General features: G+C 35.8%; 1 protein-coding gene across 4 annotated transcripts; it reads right to left on the bottom strand.

The window, feature by feature from the left end:
• Positions 1–3,985: 3,985 nt before the first annotated feature.
• Positions 3,986–23,325, bottom strand: LOC147391029 (Translation initiation factor 2, small GTP-binding protein). 4 transcript variants are annotated; one of them, XM_086457948.1, is made up of 9 exons: positions 23,294–23,325; positions 21,698–21,764; positions 18,651–18,695; positions 18,354–18,444; positions 18,048–18,117; positions 11,181–11,511; positions 9,477–10,517; positions 9,059–9,208; positions 3,986–4,486 (listed from the first exon to the last, which is right to left on the bottom strand). In XM_086457948.1, the coding sequence occupies exons 3-9, from the start codon at positions 18,675–18,677 to the stop codon at positions 4,052–4,054; spliced, it is 2,145 nt and encodes a 714-aa protein (XP_086314074.1). In that variant the 5' UTR covers positions 18,678–18,695; positions 21,698–21,764; positions 23,294–23,325; the 3' UTR covers positions 3,986–4,051. The 4 variants fall into 4 exon arrangements, with proteins under 4 accessions (XP_086314074.1, XP_086314071.1, XP_086314073.1 ...); XM_086457945.1 differs by lacking the exon at positions 23,294–23,325 and adding an exon at positions 22,736–22,994; XM_086457947.1 differs by lacking the exon at positions 23,294–23,325 and adding an exon at positions 22,742–22,994.
• Positions 23,326–23,652: the final 327 nt, after the last annotated feature.

Here is a 23,652-nt window from a genome sequence, read left to right as displayed (position 1 = left end):
CTACTAAGCCCCTAACCGTTGAGTCAGCACCAGGTTTTCTTTGGTTAAAGCATCCATTTTTTGTTGCATCTCCTCACGCCATTTCCTCATCTCCTCCATCTGAGCCGCCAATGGATCCTCAACATTTCATGTAAGAACGACGAGAGGTGATTAAGGTTGGTTGGTACCGGATCAAGCAGGTCTCATTATCTTATTAATTTCAGTCCCACAAGGAGTTAAAAATGGAAAAAAAAAAAAAAAAAAACCTTCAAAAACAACGTATGTTTCCCATGGACAATGCCAAAGATGTAGAGGTGATTTCGTGTTATCTCTTACAACTCAACTCCTTTTGTTCGCCCCATGTTCTTTGCTTCCTCGGATTAGTGATGATACCAGTGGTACCTGGCAAAAACCCTCCGATGATGAAGTTAGCTCTCAAGTTTATCAATAATAGACTTTTTGACTTTTCGAAACTCTTCCCTCTCAGTCTCTTCCTCTATTTATAGTTCTCTCTTAGAAATCTCTTCGAATAAATAATCTCCTCGAGATCCCTGATCTTCAGGGATCTCTAACAGGGAATCCTTACTTTTAGGAGAAGTTACTAAGAAATGAAAGATTCTCTTCGACTCTATTATCCATTTCCTTGATTCTTGGGATCTTCCCTGAAATTAAGGGCTGTGGGTTGATTCGAAAACAACTCGCAAATCTACGTCAATTCTGCCCTTCAGACGAGCTGGTGTCCTAGGTACCACCATTCAGTTCTAGTTTCCTACTAGTCTAGTTTTTGGACATGTGTAGGGTTCAGATATCTTAGTGATTTAACCCTCAACAATAATTATTGTCATTTATATACATATGGAAAATGTTAAGCACCCTACTATTTGTCCTACGTTTTGCCATAAGTATTTTGTCTTACATGGGTTAGAAGTTTTGGAATTGGCTGATTTCTGGTGACGATGAGCCCTATGGTGACAAAAAATCAGCCCATTCCGAAACTTCTAGTCCAATGTTTACAAATTGAATAATCGTGGATCGTCCATTTTTTATGGGGTTAGAAGTTTTGGAATGGGCTGCTTTTTGGTGAGAATGATCTCCTCACCATAGAGATCATCCTCACCAAAAATCAGCCCATTCCAAAACTTCTAACCCATGTAGGACAAAACACGTAGGGTAAATAGTAGGGTGCCGAACATGACCCTATATATATATATGTCTGTGTGTGTGTTAAGTTCTCAAAATGCTGTCAAAACATCTGTCCTATGTGACTTAGAAATTTCAGATTGGGCTGATTTTTGTGAGGAAGATCTCTATGGTAAGGAGATCATCCTCACCAAAAATCGATCGAATATGAAATTTCTAAGTCCATCAAAAGTGATTTTTGAATTGTGAACTGTCGATTGTTTACCGAAAATTTGTAAACCACTTTTGATGGACTTAGAAGTTTCAATTTCGGCTGATTTTTTTCGTGAGGATGATCTCCTAACCATAGAAATCATCCTCACAAAAAGTCAACCCAATTCAAAACTTTTAAGCCGTATAGAACAAAACTTTTGTGAGTGTTTTGTGAACTTAAGATTGTAAGCAGAACACCCCCTATATATATAGGGGGGTGTTCGGTAGACAATGTTCTAAATAAAGTTGTCTTTTATGGCTAAAAAGTCAGAATGGCTGATTTTTTGTGAGGATGATCTTTATGACAAGGAGATCATCTTCACAAAAAATGAGCCCATTCCAAAACTTCTAACTCCATGAAAAGTGGTTACAAACTAATAGTAAAAATTGACCGTCCAAGATTCTTCAATTTGTAAATTGGGTACTGACAAAAAAATATCAACCCATGCCAAAACTTTGAACTCACACGACAAAACACTTTGTCTAAAATTTTGTCTCTTGAACCCAACCCTCAATATAAATGGTTTCATCTCGTTCAAGACAAGGTTCACTCCTCCTAGACGAGAGGCCAAACCAAGTTTTGAAACCATGATCAAGTATCAGAGTCCTAGGGATTACAAAATGACTATGGTGACTGTATAGGATGAAAGCTTTGGTCCCAAATATGGTTCAACGATCTCCAGCACCCTGTGTGGCTGGGTTTTGCGAAGTATTGTATCACTGCTCTTTCAAGAATTTCCGTACCAAATTAAATTTCATTGACCTTATTTGTCTGAGGTTTCTCACAGACAACTTTTGCTATTTCAACTGCCATCACAGGTTAGTTTGAAGGTTTTAAGGATGGATACAAGGTTTTGAAAGGATCATTCCTCTCTCAATGAGTACTACTAGGGTTTCTTTCTTAGAAGTATGGGATGTGTATTCTAAGAATCATTATCCTCTAACTTGCTCCATACATCAATCAAGACTGCCAAATTCGCTTTAGCAAAATCAACTATAAGAGAAGACAAGTACCGTTTATAATGAAAAGAAAATTAAATAATAATAAATAAATAAAAGTATTTTACCAGAAATAACCAAGAATTTTGCCCAAATTACTAACCAGTTAAATTTTTTTTAAACATCTATCAAAAATGCTATATACCAATTTTGATAACTGAATTTACCTTTTATACCTTTGTTTTCAACATGTAATAAACCCAAAATGTAGTACTAGCTTTTTCATGATTTATTTATAATATATAAAAATAAAAATAAACATGTTCTTTTATTTAAGGTTCGCAAGAAGGCTAGAAAGAAAAATGGGTATCCATTTTGGATATATATATATATATATATATGGGTCCCGTTCAGCAACAAACATTTTGGCAAACATTTTGGCTTGTTGCTGAACATTTCCCTATATATATATATATATGGGTCACGTTCAATGGCAAACTTTTTAGCAAACTTTTTGGCAAAACATTTTTCAAAACATGAGTTAGAAGTTTTGGAATGGGCTGATTTTTGATGAGGATGATCTCTAAAACAGTTTGCAAAAAATGGACAGTCCACGATTTTTCAACTTGTAAACATGGGTTAGAAGTTTTGGAATGGGCTCATTTTTGGTGAGGATGATCTCCTCACCGTAGAGATCATCATCACCAAAAATCAGCCCATTCCAAAACTTCTAACTCAAGTTTTGAAAAATGTTTTGCCAAAAAGTTTGCCATTGAACGCTACCCTATATATATATATATGGGTCCCTTTCAGCAACAAACATTTTGGCAAACATTTTGGCAAAACATTTTTCAAAACATAGGTTAGAGGTTTTGGAATGAGCTGATTTTTGGTGAGGATGATCTCTATGGTGAGGAGATCATCCTCATCAAAAATCAGTCCATTCCAAAACTTCTAGCCCCATGTTTACAAGTTGGGAAATCGTGGACCGTCCATTTTTTGTAAGCCATTTTTGATGGGTAAGAGGTTTTGGAATGGGCTGATTTTTGGTGATGATGATCTCCTCACCGTAGAGATCATCCTCACCAAAAATCAGCCCATTCCAAAACCTCTAACCCATATTTTGAAAAATGTTTTGCCAAAATGTTTGTTGCTGAACATTTCCCTATATATATATATATATATATATATATATATATATATATATATTCATCAAAACAGGTATATTGCTCTTCTAAACTTCTAATGAATGCTTTAAAAATATGGCTGGGCCAGTAATATTGGCCTCATTCATGACTGTTTTGATACTTTCTACAAAATATGAAAAATTTAAGCCAACAACAAATGAATGCATCCATTTCTTATGTATGGGGAAAATATTAATAAGCCGCAAAATTTTCCTCATACAGAAAAGCCCTTGGCACACCAGAGTTCCCAAATAAACCTCGAAGCTTAACTTCACTAAATTACATGACCAGGACAGGTTTAACAAGCCAAAAAAATAGACTTGCAACAAATAGGTAAACTGGTAGCAAATATATGAAAAGGTCTCAAAATTGATGAATTAGCCCTCAATAGCTAATTCACAAAGAAATTTTATTCTGCATAAAAAAGAACAAAAGCCCCTTGAAATTATCAAGAAAAGCATGGGCAAATATAGAAAATTTAATATTAAAAAAAAAATGTCTCTATATTCCAATGATAATCATAATAAACATACCATTCCTATGCAGGGGCATTGTTAGCACTCAATCCGAACAGCCCCACTCTCTGAAGACACAAACTTAGGCTTCCTGTTCACTTGCTCTAAGCACTGAATGGTGTCTCCAATCTGAAGATCATCGCAACCAAGTATCACAAGACCACACTCACTCCCCTTGCCAACAGTCTCAACATCCTGCTTCTCCCGCTTAAGTGACGAACATGATCCCTCGAAGACGACCTCTCCACTCCTCAAAAGCCTCATAGTCAATGACTTGGTAACATGACCATCAATAACCTTACAACCAGCTATCTTCACATCCTCTCCTTTGGATTTGCTCCTCCCCTTGAGTTCAAAAATGCTCAAAACATGGGCTTCCCCAGCAACATGGGTCTCGAAAGTCCCTGGGGCCCTTTCTACAATCAGATTGCCCATGTCCTCCAAAAGGTGGTAGATTACACGGTGGAACTTCATCTATACAGAAGAAAAGAAAGAATTATTGAAAGTCAGGAATCAGGATCGTGAAGAATTTAGGGACACTTCATGACTTTCCGATACATGCCGACTCAATAATAATGTATTATTTATATGATTTTAATGTATATCAGCTAATTAAACTGTATTCTTTCTCCATGTACCCAGAATTTTTTTTGGCCACACCAAGTTGTCTTTAAAGAGAAAAGACCGACCATCAGCTTATTATGTGATATTACATGTCCCAAGCTAGGCCTTTAGTTGGGAGCTTGTACAAGGCCACACCCATCATTTACAATCTCGTTCTGATGCAATGTTTCAGTGTTTTCAAAAACCAAAACTTTCGATATAATGCTCGTACTTATATGGATATTTCCCTCGGGAAGAGACCCCTTCTTAGACATATACTCAATCGGGATACCCAGCTAGAAAATGACTATATTTATGCCTTTTTTTATTTTGAATTATAAAAGAAGCCTTTTACAAAAGACCATGGTCAAAGGGCATGTAATCAATTTAAAAAAATATTGGGTGCTTGAAATAGTTATTAAAATGAAGGGTTTTTATTTAAGTAACCCAGTCTAGAGGGTTGTTTTATTTAAATAGCCTAATCTTATAGAGAAGACCAAGTCAAGGGTATAACTTAAATAAAAGACCCTAGCTTCTTCACAAAGTAAAGGGGAAGAAGGTGAAGATGCAGCAGCACCCTAGCTTCTTCATCTTCTTCTTCTTCTTCTAACCTCTCCCTTCTTTGTTTTTTTCCGAAAAAACACGGAAACAATCTATATTTCGTATTCCATTGTGTTTCGTCAATATTTTGAACCGTGGCCACACCTATATAATCATATATGATAAAAGCTTGGCAATTTGATTGCCTTGTTTGTCAGATTGATTTGTGGATCAATACTGGACAAATGGGTCAAACGCTGCAGACCCATTGATTTTTTCATGTGGACAGAACACTGTCGACATCACAAATATATATCCTCACATTACAATTAACTAGACTTTGTAAATTTTAGTGCACATTTTATCTCAAGTCTAATTTTGCTCATTTAAAAAATTAGGAAAGAACGACTTGCAGATCACAAACCAAAGATTGGATAAGTGGACTTCTCAAGGACAGTCCTTTTTGTTTACATCAACTATGGTATCAACTTTGGGAATCTAGAGTGCACCCCTCGTCAACAACTTGGACAGTCCTCAGATGATGCTAAAGCTAGAAGCTCTTATGGGTTGTTCTTTCTTCCCATTCAGCCTCTAAAAGAGACCAAGAGTGGATTGTGGTCAGGTCTACTATTGTTGTTGGAGTAAGCAAAGTCCTGGACTGTCATGAAATGTTGTTACCTAGTTTTTCTAGCACAAAGAACATGATAATGTAAGTGATCTTTTCAGATAGAAAGTAATTCAAAAATCAAGATACATGTTGTAACTGATGTTGTAGTGGATATGGGGACATACTCTTTCATGGAGCCTTCTATTGATTCAATAGGTTGAAAAGGAGAGAGATGCCTGGACCATTGCATCATCGAAGCCTCCTATCAAAGATTCGACTTTGGCTAAATGAATCAGTTCCTCCATTCAATTATGTCAAGTGCCATGTCTATAATTGGAAGTGGGTTCATATTCTCTTTCACCATCTCCTCAATCCATGTTCTTTCAGATCTTCCACCATCAACTTGCTATTCCTTCCAAGTGTAATTTTCCTTCTTTTTTTTTTCTTTGCTTTGTTGTGAGCCTTATTTGGTGGCTACCTTGGCCGTCGTTTTCTGTCTTATTTTTCAATAAAATCTTTTTATACCTATCAAAAACAAAAATAATAACTGGCCTTCATGGAGCATGGACAAACAATCTCAATCTACTTCCTCTTAGTTCAACTATTGAAGCTACTCCTACATGTCCTAAGTGCATTCATTTCTAATTTTATTCTTTTCAACATCCTCATCTTCGCTACACTCAATCAATTAACAAGATGCTTCTTGACCGTCCAACATTTGACTCCATAAAACATAGTTGGTCTTATTGTCCTCTAAAAATAAATTTCCTTTCTGATTTGAATGGTATGTGTCGGTCACATAGCACTCCAAAAGCATACCTTCATTAGTCCATTATAGCCATCAAATTATGATTTTATAGACAACATCACCCTCAATTTCCCCAGCCTTATAAATAATAAACATGAGACAACGAAACGCTTCAAGTTCCATACTATCAGTATTTATTGGACATTCTTCCCAAGAAGGATTAATATAAATTTGCACTCCATGTAATTGATCTTAATTATGCTTATTCCTAAGCTCTTGGATTTCAACATCTCTCCACAATACAAGTTTTTTATTGATTCCGACTCTATTCTCATCAACTAATACTACCCCATTTGCAAATAACTTACACCAAGATAAGCGTTCTTGAATATGAGCAATTTATAAACCCAAAGTCAATCCCTGATGTAAACCAATTGTAATTGAGAACTCATTTATTTCCTTTCCATTCTCTCTCACACTAATCATAATCCTCTAGTACATATCCTTAATTAAATCACTATATCCATTAGGGACTCGTTTCTTTCCTGATACCCAGAAAATTAACTTTCTTGGTACTTGGTCGCATGATTATCAAAGTTAGTAAAAAAACCATATGGAGATTTTCCCTGTTTTATTTGAACTTCTTGTCTAAGTAAAAAAGATAGGCCTGATGGCTGTGGACATGGTATAAGATCAAATTGGTTCTGCATATTCATTTTTTTTTCTTAAACTTTTATTCAAATCACTCTTTCCCATAGTTTCATAAGGTGATTCATAAGTTTTATACATTGATACTTGTGTATGCTTCTTTTTTCTTATTTATAAGTGCTATGATACATTTTCTCCATTCATCTAACATTTTTTCAGTCTTCAAAATATTATTGAATAGTTGAGGTAGCCATGACAAACCAAAACTTCCCACACATTTCCATAAATATATCAAAATACCACCTAAACCTAAAGCCTTTCCTATTTTCATCTTTTCTATTATTGTTTTCACTTCCTAAACCCTATTTTTTATAAAGTGTGGCTCCTGAATCTCTCATATATCTCTTGCTAGCCCCAAATCTATTCGGTAGTCCTCATTTATCCAACTTTATCTAATTTTTTCATCTCTAACCAAGACTCTCATCCTTAATTTTAATGCACCTGACATTATCTAAGTATTTAGTTTTTCTTTCTATACTTCATGCCACCTTGTAAACATATTTTCACCTTCCCTAGCACCCAATGTATTGTATAGATCATCACATGCCTTATGATTAGCTTCACTTACCACTTTCTTTCTCTTTTTTTTATCAGTAAAGATGAATTTATTGAAAAGAACAACGAGGGGGGTCGAGAAGACCAACTCACAACAAAGAGGGAAAATAAGAAAAGAAAACAACAATAAAGCGGGAGGAACCAATCACTCTCGCGATAAAGAGCAAACCTATCCCATCTTACAATGAAGTCTTCAAAGAAGACCCCTTTAAAATCCTTATAAAGTTTACACCAAGAGAACAGAATCTCCAAAATCGACATAACTAATCCTTCCAACGTAGACACTTTCCCCTCAAAAATACAGCGATTGCGATCTTTCCAAATTCCCCAGCAAATTGCAAACGGCACCAAGAACCAAAGGACTCGTTTGGAAGAAGAGAAAAAACCTCCCCACATCAACCAAGATTCCAAAACCGACTTGACTGATCGGGGGAAGCAACCCACTATACCAAACAAAGATAAGAAGTGCGACCAAATATGGTGCGCCACTTGACTTACCACTTTCTTTGTCTCCTTTCTTTTTTGTATTTTCATATTTCCTAGTTTTTTCTCCTTATAATTATTAGCCCCAACTTGTAATGGATCTTTTTCTCCATTGACCATTTGAACACCATCATTATACTTCTACAATCAAGTTTTGTTTTCCCATAGACTCCCAAAGATACTCTTTTAATGCCTTTAGCTACTTCATCCCACATCACTCTACTCTCATTGCCTCTAAGTTTTGTATGTCTTCCATCATCAATTTATTTGCAAAGGCCTGCCATCTCAATCTTCAGCATCCCTTAATTTCACACCCTCTTCCATCTTTTAATGTTAACAACCTTGTTTTGAGGATTTGACTTAATGAAAGTATAGAGTATTGTCTACTTAAATTAACTGAAGTATTAACATATTTATGATATGTGGCATATTGTATTAGTGAGGATCAATGTGTGACAATTCTTAGGCCTCCTAGTCACTTAGATTTCATTATTCTGGGCATAGTTTATCACTTATTCAGTTTTTCCTAATTCTTTAGTGAGGAAATCTAAGGTATCTCATTACTTATAAGCTAAATTAGGGCGGCTACCTCATAATGGTACAAAGATGGCAAAAGGGTGCCTTGGGATTCCTCCTCTCGAAAAAAATTTATATGATTTCCTGATCCCCAGATCCCAAGAAAATAACTAAAAATAGATCTGTATTCCTTTTAATTTGTTTTCACCTTACTACAAGTTAAAGAAGAATTTGATGGAAAAGCTTCATGAGAAAACAAAGAACAAGACCAATGAAAGAATGGTACCTTTATATTTGCTCGATTTGCTGACTGAGTAACAGAACTTGGTGGATTGCGTACATTGAACCCAACTATGCATGCACCACAAGCTTGTGCTAAATCCACATCAGACTGGGAAATAGGGCCAGCACCAGCATGAAATATATTCACAAAAACCTGGCAATGAGGTTTAAGAGAGAAGGTTTAGCATATACGAATAATCAACAAAAGAATAGTCCATAATTGATGTTGTATAATGATCAACCGCCAACGTCATTTCAACAAGAGAGCTTCTATTGCCACACCAAAGTTTGCTAATGCCAGCCCAAGATGTGTGCTAATTCTTTGGTGATTTACATATGAATTGGGGTGGCATTAGCAAAAGTTGGTGTGGCAATAGAATCTCTCTTTAAACAATCCAGCAAGAAATAAATGTTTGGCATACCTGAGGACTGTTCAGACTATTTAATGCATCCTTGACTGCTTGGACGGTGCCCTGCACATCTGCTTTAACTATAATTGGCAACTCGACCCTCTGGGGCACATCTTCCAATGCATCGGTAGTAGTTTCAATCCTCCCTTCATCAATTTTTGTAAGCCTATCTTTCTCAAATTTTTTTTTCCTTCCCGCACTCAACATTCTCGCTCTCTCCTCTGAATCCACAACAACAATATCATCACCAGCCATGGGAAGCCCCTTAAGCCCTTCAATCTCGATAGGCATTGCAGGTAATGCCCTCTCCTTAACTTTTCCCAGCATATCCCTAATAGCCCTAATTCTCCCCCACTGAGCACCGACAACCACATGTTGCCCAGATATCAAAGTCCCCGCCTTCACTATTGCAGTAGCCAACGGGCCCCGCCCTCGATCAAGCCTCGCTTCCACTACATAAGCTTGAGCAGGTCCATCCACACGTGCTTTCAAATCCATCATTTCAGCTTGGAGAAGCAAAGCCTCCTCCAACTTATCCAATCCAATCTTACTCATTGCCGAGACTTCAACCACTTGAACATCTCCACCCATATCTTCTAACTGCAAGCCCTCGGAACCGAGCTGGATTCTTACCCTTTCTGGGTTCGCGGTCGGTTTATCACATTTGTTAATTGCAACCACAATCGGTACTTTAGCAACTTCGGCATGGGACATGGCTTCGAGAGTTTGGGGCATCACACCATCATCAGCTGCAACCACAAGCACTACAATATCTGTGACTGCAGCACCTCTTGCACGCATCGCACTGAAGGCGGCATGACCAGGGGTATCAAGGAATGTGATCGACGCTCCTGATGGCATGTCCACGACAAATGCACCAAGATGCTGCGTGATGCCTCCGGCTTCCTTGGCTGCAACAGATGTTTGACGTAAGGAATCTAAAAGAGAAGTTTTACCGTGATCGACATGACCCATGACTGTCACAACTGGTGGGCGTGGTTGGAGTTCTGCGCCTTCATTGGAGTGTAGTCTTCTAACATTGACTCCAACTTCCTGATAAGTGGAAAACCTTATATTAATGGTACACCACACATGTATTTCCCAATATGAAAATTTCCATCTAGCACCATACGCACATCGTATAGAACATCTACTTCAGTAAGAAGTATAAATAGAAAAGAGATTAGAGGCCATATAGATAGATTATTTACATTGGATCTTGCCACAACGGCAATACCCAGCCAAGGTATTAAATTTTGATTTCAGTGTCTATTTCTGGCCGGTCTGAAAATGTACACAGTTTGAAAAGCGAAGAAATTAATACATTTTCAGGGAATTGATGAAATATTGAGGAATTTTCTAGTAAAACTGTAGACAGTGATAAAAGAGACATGAAAATACACTACTATGTCTTAAGAATACAGTAAATAATTAAGTATGATAATGAAGATCAACAACGTTTGACTACACAATGAATAGTTATTTCCATTGAAATATATATAAAAAGAAATAGTCGGTTAAATTTCATGTTGGACCTTGTGGAAATGAAAATATTTTGGTATATTTCGTGAAGATATATCGAATTTAATACTATATACCCAAAAGGGGATACCAGTGCAGACTACCAGTCCATCCTGACCTAAGTAATTATCAAAAGAAACAGGAGAATCATATAATTTTAAAAAGAGGATTCCGCAATATTAAAAAAGGAAATACCATTGCAACCAGCTCAGCAATATCTATGCTAATAGGGTCAAACTCTGAATCAATCTTTTCTCCAACATTTACAACGATATCTTGCAGAGCAGATATTGATTTACCAGCCCGTTTTGCAAGCTCAGAAATAGTCATGCCTTCGAAAATATCAATCGTTTTATCAGGCATGGATCTTGTCCTTTTGTCTGGTTTAGGAGGCACATACGGAGCTTCAACAGGTGGTTGAGTCCTACTGTCCTTTTTTACAAACTTCGCTCTCTTGGGAGCTTTTAAACCAAACACCTCCTCCTTTCTTGCCCTTGCCAATAGCTCAGAGCTCACATGAAAACATCTGCACAATCTCAAACGTTGAGAATTTGATTATTTCAATTACCAGCAACAACTTGATGTTTAAGACGGCAAAAGAAAGCATGAAACATAAGACAAAATCAAATCAAATTACGAATTAAAAATAGCAAAGCTACCAAGGAATTTGAAAAGTCCTCTTTTACAAATATTTAAAGCTTGCTAATATTTAGCGTGTGACGTTTTCTTACATTGGAGAAGAAACTACGTAATAAGGACACTCAATTTATCAAGAATTTGTTGTGTTGGATATCGTGTCATACAATGTATCAGATTCAAGCAAACACACTTTTCAACATTCTATTTTATTTAAATACTTTGTAGTGCGGAGATGAAAAAGAAAGATATTAGAGCGCTAGATAATAAAGAGAAGCAAGGAAGGTTAGATAATAGAGCAAAATCAGGACAATACATGCAGGGGAGGAATTCTTAAGGATCTCCAAAATGGAAGAAATCAGTTTAAGCAAAAAAAACTAAATTCATATGGCTAAAAGAAGGGGATAACAACACAATCTTTTTCATAAGGTTGTCAATGCTTATAAGCAATCCAATTCAATTTCTAACTTAACAGCGGGAAAGCCAGGTGAAAGCTTTAAGCCCACATCTTAAGCTTCTAATGAAGAGGCAGTGGATCCAATCCATTCGAAGCGGGAGCAGCACGCAGGCTTTGCCGAGGAAGATAGATCGTAAAGACAAGGAAGCAATGCCTTTCAGCATGGGAAGACATTAGATACACGAACGGAGGGAAAGTTCTGAGGCCAAAAATGTTCTCTGCGGAATTCTTCAAATTGTGTTGGGAAGTGATTTAAGAAAGACTATGTAGAGATGATAAAGGAAAAAAAAAACAAAATTTGATGGGTAAAAAAATTATTGAAGAAAAAGAAAAGCAGGCTGAGACAGCCACCCATAGATACAACAGAAAAGAAAAACAAACAGAAGAGAAAAGAAGCAAGCAAATTACAACTCTTAAACCCCAAACAGTAAGTCCCATCTAAACCAAAAATCCCCAAAAAAACAATCCTCTAAATTCCTTAAAAAAACCACTCCATGGATTTATCCTTTAATCTAAAGTCAATGCATTAATTGTCTATCAAACCTCCATCCAAGTTCTAGCAAACTTTCAGAATAGCTCCTCGCTCTAACCCCACAATACTTCCCATGACCTCCTTAAGTCTCACCACTAACACCTTGTTCACAATCTTGTATATTGAACCCACGAGGCTAATTGTCTTAGGTCCCAAATATCTTCTGGGTTCATTTTCTTCAGGATCAAAGCCAAAAAGGTGGTCTTAAGAGTAGTGGTCTAAGAATCCATTCTCTTGGAAATCCTTGACCACAAGCATAACATCATCTCCCAATATGTCCCAACAAGCCTTGAAAAAGGCCATGGAAAAACCATCTGGCCCAAGACCTTTACCACCTTTCAATTCTGCAATGGAGTCCTAAATTTCATCTGCCTCAAGGGGGTCTTTCTAGCCAAATTTGTTGGATTTCATAAATACGATCAAAATGCAAATTATCCAACAAAGGACGATTGTAACAATCTTCAGAGAACATCCCTTCATAAAATTCCACCGCCTCGTTTCTAATGTTCTCTTATCCTTCCAACTCCACCCCATTAATCAGGAACCTCGAAATATGTCGCCAACATAAATTGGGCAAGTCAACCCAATGTTGGCAAGACATAAAATCATGGACTCAATCCACTTCACTTTCAGCCTTCCTTGCCTTCTTAAAACCCTCAACTTGCATGTAAGAAAAGATCCGAAGTGTCCAATGGGTCTGGAAAACAAATAAAAAATGGGAACAAATATTTTTTTCCTATGGTGTTGTGGGAGATATGGTTGACAGTCTCACTATTCTCTTTGCACATCACACAAAAAATGATGATAGCTTTTCTATAAACAACAAGATAAGCACCAATTAGAATTTTATTTGTATAACATATAGGTCATTTTAGGCAAAATTTTCATTATCCAAATAATAGAACCCAGAAATGAAAGCCCATTGTGGTTCACTTGCATAGGATACAAAGATCAAACCAGACATTTTCCATTACGGCTCCTTTGCATTGTCCTCATAGATGAGGAGAAAATGAGATATGCATAGCAAGCCTCCGTTCCCAATCATTTATGTGTCTGCTTAAGCCAAGGTCCCAAGAAACACCATCAAATTGACGATAACAAACCTAACGAACTAACAAAACTTTGAAACAGATTGTTCTTTCGTGATGCATAGAATAGAATGGGAAACTAAGACTTCAAGGGGCATCCCTACACCACAGATCATCCCAAATTCAAAACCTCCAACCTTAACGACAATATCTTTGTTATACTCTTCCTTCCCATTTTGAATTACCCTACAAACACTATAATCGTACAAGACTCTTAACTCTACCATTGTCCAAGCCAAAAGGATCACATCCAAACTTACGAATTATAACTTGTCTCCATTAGACAGAAACTTCCATTCAACATCAATTAACCTCGAAGGGTTAAGTTCATCCATTTTGATCTTCTAACTCCAAACCCACCATTTCTTTTAGAAGCACAAATCCTCTCCCATTTTACAAAGTGGCATTTAGGAGAACCATGCATATTATTCCGTAAAAAATCCTAATTTTCTTCTCTGTATTGTACGCCACAGCTGTTGGGTCAAAAATAAAGACGCGTAGGATGCTAGATAGAAAACTTTTAATCGGGGCCAACCATTATTTTTGTAAGTGTTATTCAGAAATAACAAATGTTATATTTTATATAATGGCCAATATTTAAAAAAAAAAAAATGCAACCATTATTTGAGGAAAAACGTGTGCTATATGAGCAATTGTTATACTTACAAAGAATATGAGAGAGCGTTACATTGCATATCACATAACACTGCACAAAAAATAATGGGTGCTAGAGCAGCTTTTTCAACCCAAGAAGAAGGAATAGTGTTCAATTCAAGGATGACTGACGGTGCAGTGACACCCCTTATACAGGAACTTGTTCCAAGATTATTTTCAATATCATGTAAGAGAGGGCTGCCAATGCCCATTTTATGATTCCAAATGAAGGGGATTCATCTTGGGATTTTGGATTCAGGAGAGGTATCAACGAGTAGGAGATTTGGGATGTGACATCCCACACCATCTTATATATTCCAATGCTTGTGATCATCTGCCATAGGACGATAGGATCTATGCTTGAGGGGTGTTACGTCTTAGTTTCCTTGCCAAGTACTTTGGGCTCCTAAAATTCCATCAAAAGTGAGTTTGTTTTTGTGTGGACAGTGGCCTTGAACAAACTTTTAACGTTAGATCACCTTAAAATAACGGGTATTATTTCTGATTGTTAAAATGAGTTTATTTATGTCCTTTTTTGTCTTTTCCTCTATTTAGGTTAATGTAATACCTTTAAAGCCTAATTAGGCTTAGTTAATGAAAATTAACTTTTCTCTCTGTTTTAACTTGGTATCAGAGCTTCCATCGACCTTCAACTTCTTCCTCTTCTACACCAAACTCAGTCGACCATCTCTACATAAAACCAGCACCCTACAACCCTTGTCTTCATTTTATATCACCCCTACGAGGGTTCTTTGCGGATACACACCCTTATCGCATCATGCGATAGGGAGTTAGAACTAATTCAAAGCCTACGATCAGGCTATAGTCATAGCAGCGATGCTGTATTCACAGCAGTGATACTGGTGATGACCTGCAACACTCAACTTGGCATTGTTTGAACCTTATGACATTCAAATTAGCTGTTTTTAGGTATTGCGACACCCAAGACAGCATCGTTCAAGTCTTACGACGCTAGGAGGCTGCTGTGTGAGCCCTGCGATTACAGTAGGAGCTTGTTTTTTAGCAAACGACACCATCAGGTGGCTGATATGCCTTGTGCGACACAAGTGGGTGGCTATCTGAGTTGTTCTTTATCACAACAAGTGTTTTTTTGCCCTCTGCGATTGTAGTAGGTGATTGTTTGTTCTTCGTATCACAGCAGGTGACCTATTTTTCAGTAGATAACACCAGTAGATGACTACCCTACCCTGTACGACATAGCAGTTTTCTATTATAATCCTTGGAAATTACAACAGGTGAATATTTGTTGTATTTCAATCATCGTAAGGGGTATATGAGGGTTTCAGCAGTTATTGTGAATACCTACGGAGGCTTGTGATTACAGCAAGGTGTTGTTTGGGGCTGTTCTAACAGCAATTTTTATCTTTTTTGATCGTGTATTGTCACCTTTAAGGTGCTGCGGTCACTTTATCCTAGAGAGTCGTGCCCTCATCGTACTTGAACTATCTTTCAACTAAAGTACTCGGATTATTAGATGTTAAGAATGCTTTTCTCAATGGTGATCTTCAGGAAGAGATTTATATGGTCCAACCTCCTGGGTTTCTTACATCTACTTCTTCGACACATGTCTGTCGTCTTCGTCGTTCTCTTTATGGCCTGAAGCAGTCTCCTCATGTATGGTCTGAGCGCTTTACTAAGGCCATGCATCAGTTTGGTTTTCATCAGAGTTCTGCTGATCACACCCTTTTCTTGCGTCACTCCCACGGTAAAACTGTTGCTCTGATTGTTTATGTTGATGATATTGTTCTTACGGGAGATGATGATGTTGGTATTATTGAGGTCAAAACTTACTTAGGTCGTCAATTTGAGATTAAGGACCTTGGGCATTTTCGTTATTTTATGGGTATTGAGGTTGCACGGTCCCAGGCCGGTATATTTATTTCTCAGCAAAAATATGTCCTTGATTTACTCAGTGACTCCGAAGGGGAGTGCGTATCGGATATTGGGCAGTATCAACGACTTGTGGGAAAATTGATTTATTTGTCTATGACTCGCCCAGATATTGCTTATGCTGTTAGCGTTGTAAGCCAGTTTATGCACTCTCCTCGAGCATCTCATCTTACTGCAGTCTATCGTATTCTTAGATATCTTAAGGGATGTCCTGGTCAAGATATTTTGTTCAGTAATCATGGTCATTTTCGTATTGAGGCATGGACAGATGCAGATTATGCTGGTTCAGTGACTGATAGACGTTCTACTTCTGGATACTGTACTAAAGTTGGTGGTAACTTAGTAACTTGGCGCAGTAAAAAGCAGGATGTGGTTTCTCGGTCGAGTACGGAGTCAGAATATAGAGCCATGGCACTTGGAGTGTGTGAGTTGTTATGGCTGAAGATTTTATTCGCTGACCTGTGTCTTCCTGTGCCAGCCCCATTCTTACTATATTGTGATAATAAATCAGCTATTAACATAGCGGCAAATCCAGTTCAACGTGACAGAACGAGGCATATCGAAGTTGATCGTCATTTCATTAGAGAAAAGATTATTTCTGGATAGATTTGTACTCCCTTTGTTCCAACATCTCAACAACTTGCTGATATTCTTACTAAAGGTGTTAGCAAAACCACCTTTGAAGATGTCCTGTCCAAGTTGGGTGTTGTTGATATCCACTCACCAACTTGAGGGGGAGTGTTAAAATGAGTTTATTTATGTCCTTTTTTGTCTTTTCCTCTATTTAGGTTAATGTAATACCTTTAAAGCCTAATTAGGCTTAGTTAATGAAAATTAACTTTTCTCTCTGTTTTAACTCTGATGATATACGTTTCTTGTGTGAATCCAGTGGGAAATCTGTGAAGCACCTTCTTATTCATTGTGCCTTTGCCCAGAAGGTTTGGTCCCACTTCACAAGAGATAGAACCGGTAAAAGCTAACCAAACATGTCTGAAACAGAGGTTTGGTGGTTTTTAAGGTACTCAAATGAAAGGAACTAAGTATTCATTTCCAATATCTATTTCCAAAAATGTGTTTGTCAAAGAAAGGATTTTAAGGAAGCTCATACCCTTCACGGTTTGTTGGGATCTATGGAAGGAGAGGAACGGAAGGATTTTTTAAGGAAATTAGCAACTTTAGACAGGAGTTTATTATTAGTACTTTGGGTCTCTTGTTTATTGGTGTAATTTGTTTAGTGAGTTCATAGGCCTTTTCTTCAAGGAACTCTTTAGATAGGAATAGGTTTTTAGTAGTGACAGCTAATCCTATTTTTTTCTTGGAAGCCTTCTCATCCTCGCTTCTATTTTCTTTCATTTATGTTGGAACCATTGAATTCATTAGACATTAGATACAGATTCCTATATCGAAAAGTGTTTGTCTCCTCCAATTTGATTTCTTTTCTATCGTCTTTCATCCATATCAGAGACATGTAATTGGTCAAATCAAAGATGATTTTATCATTGAAGTATGATGTATCTCCAATTCAATATGGATGGATATATCCCATATATATATATGCCTCTCTTCCTCTCATTTTTTCACGTGATTTGGAATACTCCGAACGGTCGAGTCTTTTTTTTTTTCCTCTTATCCCCCTACCTTTAGGGCCAACCGGCTATAATTAGAATATAATTATAATTTGTTTTTTTCATTTATATAAAAATAAAACAAAAAAACTGGTTTAAAAAACAAATGATATGATTGGAAAAAGATTAAAAGCAAAAAAAACAAAAAGGTCAAATTACCGAATAAGGTATCGTTTCGGTGAAACCATGCCATTTTCAATGCCTTGGAATGTTGGATTGACATTGAACTCTGCACCAAAAACATCCAGAAGGGTCAAAAATGTTATATGCAATGCAACTCAGTTAACCTCAGAACTGAAGCCTATGACCGCAAGTTTCTGAACCTCTGATACATCACACCATCTAAATGATCTTAAGACTAAACCTATTGTTCATCATGCGATAAAAAATACATAACAAAAAATGTAAAGATATAGAAAACTAATCTTCAATGAGTGACGGAACACATAAACATCTAAGAATTACTTGTTATGCCCCTGACTGAAGCAGAGATCGATTGCCTCCATTCTCCCAGAGTGGTTGGGGTAAAGGCTCTTAAAGCAATGGCTTGGATACCCTGGGAAATAAAAATCAAGAGAAACCTTATAAGCACTAAACAAAAATATGAGTACCAAAACGGTTATGTTTCTAAAAGCATCCTACATGCTAGTCAACCACAATAACATCAAAGCCTTATCCCAAAGATTTGACAAGATAAAAATACGATATCACATAGTTTCAGGATATTATATCCCACGGATAGCTTGATACATGAAAACTAACTTTTTTTCTTATCTCTCTCCACGCCATTCATAAGTAAGTTAGCCTCTGCCAAGAACAAAGAAACAAAGACAACAATTAATTATCGTAAACAAAAAATGCAAGTAACATAATATATAGAAAAGAGAGGAAAAAAATCAGCAGCTATGAGCTTTTGTGACGGAATTAGCATAATCTTCTAAGATAGTGAGCAAGGACTGTTCTACTAGTTACAAGTGAAAAACAAACAAAAAAAGAGACTGACAATATGCATGCTTCTTCCTTCACCCTCATCGAATTAAATTAATGGCTTATATTCAAGGACAACTAGTCATCAGAGTCCTACAAACAATGTGATTTTTTATCAATAACAAGCAATTTGATTTTGTATTTATAAGTTGCACGTTGTAGTATGAAGTAGCTGTAATGATATACAATCAGGTAGTTTTGATTTCTCAATATTGTAAAATGGTATTTTTTTTCCTCCAAATTCAGTTCACAACCTATTTCTTAAACTATAAAGATATCCTAACAATGGTCCCAAGGGATGGAGGAGGCAAGGTCAGCTAAAAGATGGTAATCGGTTCAAGGAATCAAGGATGCAAATGAGCTACAACTTAGGCTCATATGTTCTTATATACCTTATATTTAATGAACATGACACTGTTTTTGGGTTCCTTAAACAAAGTTAAACAGTATCAATCAAAGGAATTGCACAAAAACAAGCAACTTATGCTGAAATACTAAATGACCCAAAAATTTACTCAAAACTTCTAGTGAGTAATAAACCAAAAAGAAAATAAATTCATTTTTTTTACTAACTAACACAATTCTTTAAAACCCCTAAGGCATAGTTTTGTTTTATTTTGGGTGTATGTGTGTGGCGGGGGGGAGGGGGGCGGGGGGGATTTGACATAGCCCTCCACATTTTAGTGAATATTTGAGATACAAGTCTATGTTTTCAAATTGATGACATGCCCCATTTGACTTGGGTCTTCTATTATAGGTTAATGCTAAATGGCCTAAATTCCCTCATCTTCAACCTCTAGCCAAAAAACCCCTGTTTTTCTCCCAAAATCCGTCTTCTTCAAGCTCTTTAACCTCTATAGATACCAAGTGACTAGGACCACCAACGGGCCTAGAGGAAACTATCTGTCACGCCCCAAGATCTGGAATTTGGATTATGTTGAGCTTCCAAATCACAAGGAATAATCCTTGAAAACTCCTTAAAGATGTATTAATTATTAAAAAAATCGAAAGAGTTTCCTCTATATTTTTTGTACTTAAAGAATCTTATTTTAACCTGTAAATGCCACTTGTTTTCATTTGCTCAATATTCACAATAAAAATTACAACCACAAAGTAAGCAAAATCATCTTAACAACCAATTCTACTTACATGATTCTAATCAAACTTGACCTAGCATAAAAACTCTAAAATGAATACACATATCAATTTACAAAAAGAGCTTTTGTCCTGCTGAAATCAAATGTTAGCCTTATATTCCAATCTCAACTTCCTCTACAAGGGAGTGTAGGTGAGTTTGAGCTTTGATCTAACTAACTTTTTTTTGCAAGTATAAGCAAGATTTTATTAAAAGAAAATATGAGGTCGAGATGACCTCCTCGTGGAGCTTACACCAAAAGAACAACAAACCAGCAATGTTTAAAAGCACTTCTTGAAGAGATGAATCCTTTCCTTCAAAGGTTTCTCAAGTTTTCCTCATCCATTTCCCCCAACAAACTGGGGTTAAAGTCCACAAAACTCACTCTCAATAGGAAAAAAGCTTGGATACTCCAACTTTGAAAAAGCTCCCAGACTAATTTAGGGAATACCCAATGGCTATGGAATTGGGCTAGAAAGAAATACCAAATATTTTTTTTCGATAAGTAAAAGAAATACCAAATATCTTTAGTAAAAAGATAGTGGGTCTAAATATGGTGAATATTCATTATTAGCATGGCATAAGCAACAAAGGTAAGGCGTTACCCAGCCCATTTGATCAATAACTCTAAAGTTAAAAGTTTACCCAAGCTGCTAACCAAACAAAGAAAGTAAAATTAACTTATACATAAGAGTTTTAGGTAATTAAAATCACAACTTCAAGAAAACTATCAAGACAATATGTCTAAAATAAAATAGTGAAAACAATAATGTAAATCATGATTACCTTCAAATCACTCTCATGTAAATCATTTCAATAACATTTAAAAAAAGAGTTACATGAAAAGAAACTATGAGAATAATGAAAAATCTATTTAATATACTAATGATTCATGATCATTGAAAATCACTTTCTATTCATTCTCGTTCTCATTCTCTCAAACTAGTTGAACATGTAATATAACCATCTAGGCTACCATTAAGTAAAGAAGCATTGAACACCAGAATGCTATCCTACACTGGAAATTAACATGTCTTTCAACGGCTTCAATCATCAGTATAGTCGCTATAGAGAGATCCAGGTACATTGATCCCTCTAGACTCTACGCAACGACCTAAATTGGGTTAGCGCAAGGGCCTCATTCCAAGCACACCATTTCCCAACCGCTACAGATTATCCTAACCCATTAAACAGGGTTTGTCTAGTTGCACCAGATGCAAGTGTGGTCTGTAAGCTCTATTTGAACCCGGTGCCATACATTTTCGGGTCTTACATCCAAGGGATCAATATGGCCTACTTTTCATAGTATTCTATCTCACTGGTCATTCGACCTAATATAACACTAAAGAAAAGCCATCAAAAGTAATCCAATCATATATTACATGTTCTTGTCAAAATTCTTAAAATCTCTTAATTTATACTCAAATAATTCTGAATATACCTCATTAAAACATTATATAAGAAATGTGATACTCTATCACAAGCAACCTTCATTTATCATTAACTGAATCATAATTTACTTGCAAATGCATTTTTCAATAAATCTTTTTATATCAAAACCCATGTAACTTTTATCAAGAGTACCATTTCAATAAAACTTATCAAAGTAAGAGCACTTTCTATAAAACTTTAATCAGTCAAAAGAATTGTATTACTATAAAACTCCAGAATAAGGAAGATCACTTACCTAGATCATAAGGTTGTTGACACAAGTGCAAAAATGATGACCTTTCATTTTTCCCGCCCGATTCCTTCTGAAAAAAAAATAAAATAGAAACTATAATTTTATTAATAACACATAAAAATCCTTACTAATTTTACAGCTTGTGTACTAAAAATCAAACTAACACAACATGCTCTAAGATTCACTTGTCAAAATTAGCATAACACCATCCAACACTTTAACATTATAATGTCACTAACCCCTAAATATTTCTATAATTCTTATTCTCATGCATTCTTTAAACTTTGTATCCATTTTAATTTCTGCGTTTTAAACGTATAATTTTCCAAAATCAACATTAACATCTAAGATACACATCAATCAATCAACTAAAGTCCCAACATGAATCCTTCAAAAGTAGTAACCACCAATCCACCAAAATCGCAACTTGAACTCTACATCTACTTTCTAAACTATAATCCCAATAGCTTCAAAGTTGCTACTATGGATATATAGGAGAACCACTGACTTTCACATATGACACCATAATCATCCAAACGACAAACAAAATAATCAAATAAACCAAGTACGACACAATATATTTTTAAAATCCATAATCCCAATAAATCTTTCAAAAGAAAACAGAAAATAAGTGATTGAACTTCAATAACAACAGATTTTATTTCAATCACATTGTTCCTACACATATTGTACTTCAACTTACCAATCTAACTTCTAATATACAGTCCTTCAAACTCAACATCAATCAACTTTACCACATGATAAATAACATGGGCCATTCAACATTTTTTTCAGCAACCCAAAATAACAACTTTGCGAAGCTTGAAAATTTTACAAACACCTCATCTACACCAAATAACATTAATTTTATCTACCTAAACTATAATATTTGATTCTCCAACTAACTTAAAATATCAATTAATTTATCCAATATTCTAGTAACCAAAAAAAAAAATTCTTAGGAAGAGAAATCCAGTAAAAACCCTAATTATGCAAAATAAAATTCCATATCTAAAAGGGAAAAAAAAAATCCATCAAAACCCAGACAATTCAGTTCTTCTTCTTCTGTTTTGGTATATACCCCCAGCCATGCACACAAGAACAGCCCTCTCTCTTTCTTGAGTTCTTGCTCTCCAAAATGCTTTCTCTCGATCTCACTCTCTCCCGATTTTCTGTCTCTAAAACTCCCTCACTTTCAATCTCCCTCTTTCAAGTCTCCTACGAGATGCAGGATAGTGAGGGAAAAAAGAGGAATTTTGAAGGGTTAGGGAATTTGGTTTAAGATTTTGGGGCTACAATAAAAAAAGGGTTTGAAAAATTATGATTTTTTTTCTTCAAAAAAATAATTTAATAATAGAATATAGGGTAAATTTGGAAAAAGATTTAATGACATAAGGATTAAAGAAACTGGAAAATGATTAAGGATTGAGATTTATAAAATCAAGAATCAAGAATTCTTGAAAAAAAAAATCAAGAAAACAGATTTTATTAGTGATTTTTTGAAGGCATTAGAGGGTTCTTGATGATTTCTTGATCTCTCAAAAAAATTATAGAAAAGATGGATTGAAGAAGAAAATCAAAGAAAAAATTGATATTTACCTTGGAATCACCCCAATGATTTTCATGACATCAACCACATTGAATGCATCAGCATTCAAAAGAAAATAAAGACTTCTATAATTTTATGCATTCTATTCATTCTCTATAAATAAATCCTAATACAATCTATAAATAAAGAAAATTAACCAAGAGTCCTAATAAAATTAAAATATTAAATAAATAATCTAATTTTCGTTAATTTCTCTCCCCTAATTTTTCAATCCTAATAAACTTAAATATAATACAAACTAAAGTTATTAAATTCCCCTAAGTATTATAATAAGACCATGGGTCAATAAAACATGAAAATAAGTCCAAAAACATAAAAATAAAGTCCTAAACAACTCAAAACAAAAATA

This window comes from Akebia trifoliata, chromosome 11 (assembly GCF_017979445.1).
Source record: "Akebia trifoliata isolate Shusen 1 chromosome 11, ASM1797944v1, whole genome shotgun sequence".
In the NCBI taxonomy this organism is placed as follows: Eukaryota; Viridiplantae; Streptophyta; class Magnoliopsida; order Ranunculales; family Lardizabalaceae; genus Akebia; species Akebia trifoliata.
Note: the sequence above shows the minus strand (reverse complement) of the source record. Positions and strands in the feature narration are given on the sequence as shown.

Coding starts and splice junctions, on each gene's coding strand:
- LOC147391029 (XM_086457948.1), bottom strand. CDS start 18,677: ATGGCGTGGAGAGAGATAAGAAAAAAA. Junction 18,118..18,353: donor TTCAGTCAGGGGCATAACAA/GTAATTCTTAGA, acceptor TTTTTGGTGCAG/AGTTCAATGTCAATCCAACA. Junction 4,487..9,058: donor CAAATCGAGCAAATATAAAG/GTACCATTCTTT, acceptor TCTTCTGTATAG/ATGAAGTTCCACCGTGTAAT.